The sequence below is a fragment of the Sinocyclocheilus rhinocerous genome, unplaced genomic scaffold, assembly GCF_001515625.1.
Source record: "Sinocyclocheilus rhinocerous isolate Xijiao unplaced genomic scaffold, SAMN03320098_v1.1 scaffold2398, whole genome shotgun sequence".
Lineage (NCBI taxonomy): Eukaryota > Metazoa > Chordata > Actinopteri > Cypriniformes > Cyprinidae > Sinocyclocheilus > Sinocyclocheilus rhinocerous.
The window spans coordinates 274,570-283,432 of NW_015644003.1; the positions used below are offsets into that span (position 1 = coordinate 274,570).

General features: G+C 38.3%; 1 protein-coding gene across 1 annotated transcript in view; it reads left to right on the plus strand.

Moving 5' to 3' along the window:
• LOC107757734 (uncharacterized) overlaps positions 1–8,863 on the plus strand; it is a 46,268-nt gene that overhangs the window by 12,679 nt on the left and 24,726 nt on the right. Inside the window, exons 3-7 of the mRNA XM_016575303.1 lie at positions 2,844–2,949; positions 3,091–3,211; positions 3,362–5,446; positions 6,751–6,919; positions 7,017–7,179. Of these exons, the coding sequence (XP_016430789.1) occupies positions 2,844–2,949; positions 3,091–3,211; positions 3,362–5,446; positions 6,751–6,919; positions 7,017–7,179 (2,644 nt within the window). The remainder of the gene's footprint in view (positions 1–2,843; positions 2,950–3,090; positions 3,212–3,361; positions 5,447–6,750; positions 6,920–7,016; positions 7,180–8,863) is intronic.

The following is an 8,863-nucleotide window of genomic DNA, read 5'->3' on the forward strand; positions in this document are numbered from 1 at the left end:
CACGGTGTGTGTGTGTGTGTGTGTGTGTGTTCACGGTGTGTCTGTGTGTGTGTGTGTGTGTGTGTGTGTTAGGGTTAGCGCAGCAGCACAGAAAACCGCACGTGAGTGCTGAAGCGAGTACTATTTCGTCTTCTTGCAGTTGAATCTTTTGAAATCACAATAAATACGCATACAGAAATCGAGAAGCAGAATCGAAATGTAATTTTATAACAAGTAATTTGATTCCTGACCTTACGCATCTGATCTGATTTCCGAAATTGGAATAGCTTTTGGATTCCCAACCGTCCTACTAAATTATTTCATTCTTGCATGCAAAAAGACCTGTATGGTGACTATGGAGCTATGTAAAATATTTTTGCCAAATTACTAGGTTTATCATTTGTCGATAATCGTTTGTTACCTGACTATTGACATCGACATCGCGATACTTGCGAGACATCGTCGATATACGATATCGTCATATCGCCCAGCCCTACTCTCAATAAAAAGTTCAAACTGGTGAAATAAATGAGAATGCAGCATCTAGCCATGTTTCCATTACATTAGCCAAGTTTTCTTTGCGAAATTTGCTGTCTACAGCCTGTTTCCATCCAACTGGCCTTTTACCGAAAAAATGGTGTGCGTGATGACGTCATTCCTAAAAAAACTAATTGTTGCATAAGTTTTGGTGTATCGCCAAAAAATTGCCCTTGAGCTGTTTCCATACATAATTTCATCTATATTGCGTAAGTTATATAGGCTAGTAGCCTTTTCTTTATCCATTTGAAACAAAACTTAATTATATAGCCTATTATAAATTGTATAGGTCTACATGAAATAATTTTTATTAACAAGTGTCATGAGTCTTTTTTGTACTTTGTTGTAGACTATTTAGATACTTGATCATCAAGCAATAATCATAAACAGGAGCAGTTGTATTAGTATTATTTTTCTGATTAACTTTTATTAGGAAATAGGAATGTTCATTTCGGTTATTTTATTTCTCCTATAGCCTAACAGACAGTCGTTAAGCCATTGTTAACCGTTGTAATTTTTGTGATGCGCTCTTGAGAAAGCGACATCCTGTTTGTTTCCTTTATTTTACAAAAGCACAATGTTTGTTTTTATTGTGGATGTACACAAATAAAATAAATATTTAGAATAGTTTGGAATAATGTCTTACTCTTATATGACCACAAATGAAAGAGTAGGCTATTGTAAGTTGTTTCCACTTTTATAAGGGACAAAATAAAATCAAGTGATCGTGCCGGTGCCTCCCGCGCACAGTTAAGCATGATTAACTCGACAGCGTAGCCTGTTCATTGTCATAATAAAATACAGTCATCCAAACATATTGAAAAAACATGCTATTTTATTTCCCCTCATTTCAGAACAAATCCTTTAAATTTAACGGTAGAACAGTATACTCAGAACAAAACAAGAATAAAAATATAAGAAGCTATACTAACAAGCTGAAACAAATTAATTTAAAATGTTGTACTTATCATTCCAATATCCACGTAAGACAAGATCTTCAGAACAAAATGAATAAATTTAAACTTGCAACGTACTAAAGGAACATCAAATTAAGATATGTATGTTTGAGAGGTAACTCAATTTAATAATATCAATATGATTTAATGTGCTTTTGAACTACAGGGAAACGGTGCTTTAATGTTAGCAACACGAACACGGACGCTGCTCTTAGACTAATTCTGTCATGTGACAACACATATATTTGCGTTAAAGCCCCTTTTTTCGACAAAAAGTGTTTCCAAAAAATTTCTGCGACATTTAAAGTATCGATATAGAATATATGCGGTAAAGTTAAACGGAAAAAGATTGTGTCGACACATGAGAAATTTTATCGATAAATGGCATTTCCATCAGCTATATCGGAATTTTTTGAAGCGCTAAATATTTTTTCGCAAAAAAAATCCTTGGATGGAAACCTGGCTATTGTCTGATGTTTTTCTCCAGCTAAAGCTAACTGTGCATACCTTTTTAACGTTATTTTGCCTCACATGTACTTCAGTTGAAATCCCAATGAAAACAGTGAATTCTCAATGTTCTTTAAATTAGAAATATAACTGACTGCAAATACGAATTAAGCTGTAGCAAAGTTTAGCGTACATCCATGCTAACATGATATTTATGACTGTTTTCGTCAATGTCTGACAGCCTGCAATTCAGCCATTGTGGCAGGTACAGCCTGAAGCAAAAACCAAGAAAACCAACAAACGTTAAACTATGCGTTTAACAAATATTATGTAGCCTATGGAAAACAATGCAATCTTGAACTTTTACATCATACGAACTGCTGTGGGTAATGTTACCCGTTTACATGAAATGAAATCAGTATAAAATAATCTATTTCTAACGTAGTATTAAGTGAACTTAATATAACATTTAAAAAAGAAATCTGAATAATGCCTCTAATCTTCAATCGTTCTCGTGCTGCTCCAGTCAACCAGAATTCAAACATGAAGCCCACCAAATCTCATAATGCCACACCACAATAAGTTATTGTAAAAACGCATGAGCTACAGTAACAACACCTCTTTAGTTGACATGGAAATATACTTTTAACAATTGTAAAATGTTGTTTGACCCATAATGCATTGCGAACTACAGCAACATCTCATAAAATGTTAAAACAGCAATTTTGTACAGTTTTATTGTAAAAAATACATCAGTTTGTTAGCGTATCTTTCTCTGAGGTTGTAAAAGGTTTTTCAGCTGTTTCCTGTCAGCGTCATTTCTCAAAGTACTGTCTACAAAGCTTTTAATATCTTTAACTTATAATGATATTGCTTATAATGTTTCTCTGTTTCCATGAAGTTTTATTGTTTGTTTGGTTTTAGGACTACTGAAGATCTGACTCCTTTACACATTGCTGCGTCTTGGGGCTGTTTTCAGAATCTCAGATTACTCTTAAGGAACGGTGGAAACCCAAACCTCACAGATCAAGTAAAACATTCAGTGGATTACCATCTCCAGTATTGACCTGTATAGATGTAGGCCTACTGTAACGATCTATGTTTAACTCTGTGCTTTATATCAAGTTGGGAACCCTTGGGAAAAATTAAGTGTTAACTGCTTTATTTCTAGGATGGGAATAAGCCATCTGATCTGGCGGAGCAGGAGGAGAACAGTAAATGTGCTAGTCTTCTTCAAGAGTATGAAACCCATACATCCAAAGAGGAACAAGACGCACCCAAATTCCAGTATTGTAAGAATTTTTGTTGTTATTATTCAGGTTAATTATCAGGCCTCATGCTCAGTGCGCCGTCAAAGTGAAATATAATACATTGTTTTATCTATCATTTGTGGAAGGAGAACTAATTATACTACCACAATGTTCTGTCTTCCTTTTTTCTAGCAATCCTTTCTGGACAGTCCATGAGTGACAGTTCGTTCAGTCCAGAAACTTCAATGCTTATTCCCCCTGGAGCAGAACCATTGAGCAGCACACGCCTGTCCTCTTTTCCCAGCACTTGTAGAGTCAGTGGAAAACCTTTGATCAGAGAGAGTCAGGCCTTCTGGCTCTCAGATATGTCAGATCTCAAGTCACATGATTCTCATGTTTGGAATAAAGATGAAATGTGTAAGGAATTACAGATACTCTCTAGTACTTGTCTCTCTGCTGTGGACAGTAAGAACAATCCAGGGGTGGTGTCGACATATCAGCATCAAGCCGCAGAAAGTGACTGTGATGTTTTGCAGACTCACAATATCCCTGTTTTGTCTCAACGGGAAAACCGGAAGAGTGTCACCTTCAAAGGAAGTACTGATTATTTACCTGTTATCAGCCCAGATGATCATCAGCAGTTATTTCTCGATCAGTCTAGTGATCTTACATCGGATCTTTCTCAATACGAGGATTTCTTAGACACTAAGCGTATGGCAACTGTGTTACAGAATCAGGGAATCGATGTCACATGTCCTGACGATGTATTCATTTTTTCCAAAGAAGTCGACACAATGGAAGATGAATTTGATAAGACTGTTGTGGGGCCTGTACAACTTGATGATGATGATGATGATGATGATGATGAATTTAAGAGCATCATTCAGCCCCACATCAGCAGTGGATCCAGCGAGTACAACAGCTGTGGCAGTGACCCGTGCCTGAGTCCAACTAGCGGTTCAGTGCCCAGCGCTGAAAACAGTGCAAGTCTACCTTTGGCCAAACCCTGTGCCCACAAATCAGATTTGACTGTAGAGCAATGTGGCTTCAATGTTAGAAATCAAAGTCTTACTTTTGTTGATGATGGAAACAGACAGCTGAAAGGAGGAGTCAGGAGACATATTGAACAATCGAGTTTATCCGCAACTGGCAGAGATGCTGGTAAGGTTGAGGTGACCAGTACTGAAACTGATTGTATTCCAAGTCCATTTGTCACTGGGAGAACAAGGTCCAGATTGAGTCGTCATTCGGAGAAAATGAGCCAAAAATTGGCTTCCTTTCAAGCCAGCTCTTGCCTCTTTGAACAGACGCTGCCCACCGCTATCCGATTGCGCCGCAACACGGTTAAGTCGCCTTATGGTAGGTCAAAGCACAGTTTTAATAAAGACAAAATGGAGGATGTTGACTCCCAGTTGAGCTCTCTCAAGTTATCTGTAAGCTCAGATGGTCAAAGCCAAGCTGACACACTAATCTTATCGGACAGCATGGCTGACACGGTGTTAATTTCTGAAAGTATTGCTGAAACACAGTTGGAAACGAGTGTCAGTGAGGCTGGTAATAAGGTAACCACTCCTGAACATTTGACTGGTATGCAAGAAGTGAAGAAAACTGCAAAAGGGATGCCACAGATCATCCCTACTGCTGTAGGAGACAAAGAGTCCAGTGTTACGTGTGGACTTGCCTCTCAAGGGTCTTTGCCATTTCAGGTAGATAACTCAGAATCTGCCTCCAGCTTGATGTATGAATCCCCAAAAGCACAGAAGAATCCAGGTGCTAATCCAGGGCGCTCTGGATGTACTCCTCGGTATAGCATGAGCCGACTGTCAGGCCGCTCGCGACAGGCACTGGCAAACCTTTCTTGCACACCTGCTGGACAGCCCTTAACTACTGATACGGATGAACCTGTGGAATACCTTTATACTGACACTGAAGAGGGCCATAAGCTCATTGAGACCCATGTTCCCCCAACGGCCAATACCTCCTTCAGCTCTAGCATAAGCACCAATAGCTCTGAGGACACACTGCTGTATGATTGGCGCTCCCTTCAGCTTGGGTCTACAAGTCCAGACAGTAGCACGGACAGCTATCATCCCAAACAGGAGAGTGATGTTGGAGTAAGTGGCCTAACTGACAGGGAACTCAGAAGCAAGTTAATTGAAATGGGAGAAGATCCAGGACCCATAAACAGTCAAACCCGCCCACTGTACGTACAGAAGTTGAAGAGATCCCTTCAGAATGTGCCACAAGGCCAGAAATCAGTCGCTGTGAGCCCCAGTGGTATGTGTACCAAAATACAGGGGTGGGCTAAGTGGGCTGAAGCCCCGAATGTTTTTATTGCCATCTCTTGTGCACATCAAGATTGGGTTTTCATGTGCATTAAAATCATTTCTATTAAACAAACACGTAAACAGCAAAATGCAGCTGCTTCAGGTATCTGTAAACTTACTGTAAATTGCCTATAAATTCATAATACTGATCTCACCAACTGTTAAAATTAGATTATTGTTACTGTATAGCAACAAGTATGGATTTTTAATCATGGTATTATATGCGCAGACTTTCTAGGACACACACACACACACATTTAGACCGATTATATAAACAGATTGGTTAGCACAGAGCAACAAAATTCAATAAACGAAGTTAATATTAAGTGATTTCATTTGTAGAGAAAATATTGCCTTTTTGCTTTATTTTGCAGAAATGGTTCTAAACAAAACCATGTTGTGCGTCTCTGCACACAGCAGTTTCGTTACTGAATGAATTTGCCTTTTTTGAACGCGCTGAATCAGTGATTCACTGACCCATTCATAAAAAACAGTTTCTTAATCAGCCGTTTTCAACTAATCGATTGAATAAATGACTCAACAACTCAGTCATTAAGACAGTGGCTTGCTGCCACCTACTGGTAATTTTAGTCTTATGTTTTAAAAGTATCATTCTATTTTTTCTATCATTTAATTTTTTTGTGTTCTAAATTTTATATTTAAAACATTAATCTCATAATATTATTTATGCAATTTTTTAAGTGCAAATTATAATTATAATTGTCTCTTTAAAAAAAATTAAGCCACTTTGCCATTTTAACTTTCAACATTGCCTATTTTGTTTGAAGTGTATCCCGTGTATTCTGATACATACATTAATGTCTCTGGGCTAAGCCCCGGATATCCACTCACCCTAGAACTGCCCCTGCCAAAATATAAAGCATTAATGAATTACATAAAGCTAAGGTACTCAACAGGTGGCCACGTGGTCCATTAGCTTTTATTTGGAGGCCCCAAACATGCCTAGTTACAAATGTGTAGTTGGCCCTCAAAAGTCACATGAATAAATAATTTTTTAATTTTGTGTCTCATACAATGGCAAGTTGCCATTCTAACTTACAACATGAACTATTTATCATGGAAATTAATATCAAACTAGCCTAATATTGTGTATCGTATTTGAAGATGACAGCTAATTGAAAGGTGATTTTGGCCTCCCAAGTTGAGTTCCTCTGTGATAAAAAAGTAGAAGATCAGTGATAGCATATAATGTCATGCTTCTTTCTGTTTAAAGATCAATTATTTCTTTCTCAGTTGCAGGTTACAGCCCAGAACTCGAAAATGGGCTTCACAGATTCGTACTTCCAAATTGTCAAGCAGATGAGCTCGCTCTGTGTGAGCAGTTTGATAAGCCAGATCAGAATAAGAGATGGCGTGAGGGTTTCATTAAATCCAGCTTTAACTACCTGCTGCTTGACCCACGGTACATGGTTTCTCTCACATTGTGTTGCCTTTATTTGGACAATGACTGTTTCTTTTTATTGTTTACTATCATTTATTTCCCTACTGCTGCTTTATAGGGTGACAAAGAATCTACCATATCGAAGTCAGTCCATGAATCCTAAAGAATGTTTTCAGACGTTCATCAGTGCTGTTTTCTATGTTGGAAAGGGCAAGCGTTCTAGACCTTACAGTCACCTCTATGAAGCTCTGGAATATTTCAAAGGAGATAAGACATCAAAGGTTAGATGTTTTTATTTGATTATTCTTTTTGATATTTGAGAGATATGCAATTTTTTTTACACTACCATTCCAAAGTTTGAAATTCATCCTTCTGTTCATCAATGTTTTATTTTATTCATAAAATTAATAATAAAAAATTAATAATAAAAATAAAAGAATTATTTTTATTATTAATGTTTGAAAGAACTGCTTTCTATTTTAGACAGCTATTAAAGGGGTCATATGATGCGATTTCAATTTTTCCTTTCTCTTTGGAGTGTTACAAACTCTTGGTGCATAAAGAAGATCTGTGAAGTTGCAAAGACTAAAGTCTCAAATCCAAAGAGATATTCTTTATAAAAGTTAAGAGTCAGCCACACCTACCTAAAACGCCTCGTTCTAACACGCCCCCACATATCTACGTCACGATGTGAATGCCTCGTTTATAATGGGTTTTAATGTTTTTGTCTCGTCACTCCGGCTGGACAGGGCATCAACAGTATGGTAGGGACGTAACATTTCCATCACACGCTTGAGGTATTCGGCCAATCACAACGCACTGGATAGCTGGCCAATCAGAGCACATCACATGACCCCTTTAAAGTTTACTAGGGGTAGGTTTTATCTGCTCCCTCATGATACGATGTGTCATGATACAGTCATGGCCAAAAGTTTTGGCAGTGACATAAATTTTGTGTTTTGCAAAGTTTGCTGCTTCAGTATTTGTAGATTATTTTTCCGCATGTTTCTATGGTATACTGAAAAACAATGATAAGCATATTATGAGTTTTAAAGGCTTTCATTGGCAAAAAAATATAATGAGTCAATATTTACAGTGTTGACCATTGTTTTTCATAACCTCTGCAATTCGCTCTTTCTGTAGCTGACTCCTCAGGAGGAGACGGTCCTGGCGCTTGCTGGACACTCTGGGACGTCCTGAAGACTTCTTCATCAAGAACTTCAAGGAGAGAGGTTTGACTGCAGTGAAGAAGTCTTCAGGACGTCCCAGAATGTCCAGCAAGAACCAGGACCATCTCCTCCTGAGGATTCAGTATTTGTAGATTATTTTTTCTATAATCTTTTTTCCACATATTTCTATGGTATACTGAAAAACAATTATAAGCATATATCAAACGTTTTAAAGGCTTGAGATCCGGGGAGTTGCCTGGCCACGGATCCAAAATTTCAATGTAATGATCTTCGAGCCACTTCTTTATCACTCTTGCTTTGTGACTGGTGCTCCATCATGCTGGAAGATGCACGGATCATCACCAAATTGCTCATGGATCATTGGAAGAAATCACTCTTGCAGGACGTTTTGATACCATTCTTTATTCTTTGCAGTGTTTTTGGGCAGAATTATGAGAAAGCCCACTCCCTCGGTTGAAAAGCAACCCCACACATGGATGGTCTCAGGATGCTTCACTGTTGGCACAACACAGGACTCATGATAGCGTTCACCTTTTCTTCTCCGAACAATCGATTTTCCCAAACTCCCAAACAGTCGGAAGGGAGCTTCATCAGAGAAAATAACTTTGCACCAGTCTTCTGCTGTCCAATCCTTGTACTTCCTGCAAAATTTCAGTCTGTCCTTGATGTTTTTCTTGGAGAGAAGTGGCTTCTTTGCTGCCCTTCTTGACACCAGGCCATTGTCCAAAAGTCTTGTCGCCTCACTGTGCGTGCAGATGCTCTCACACAAACCTGC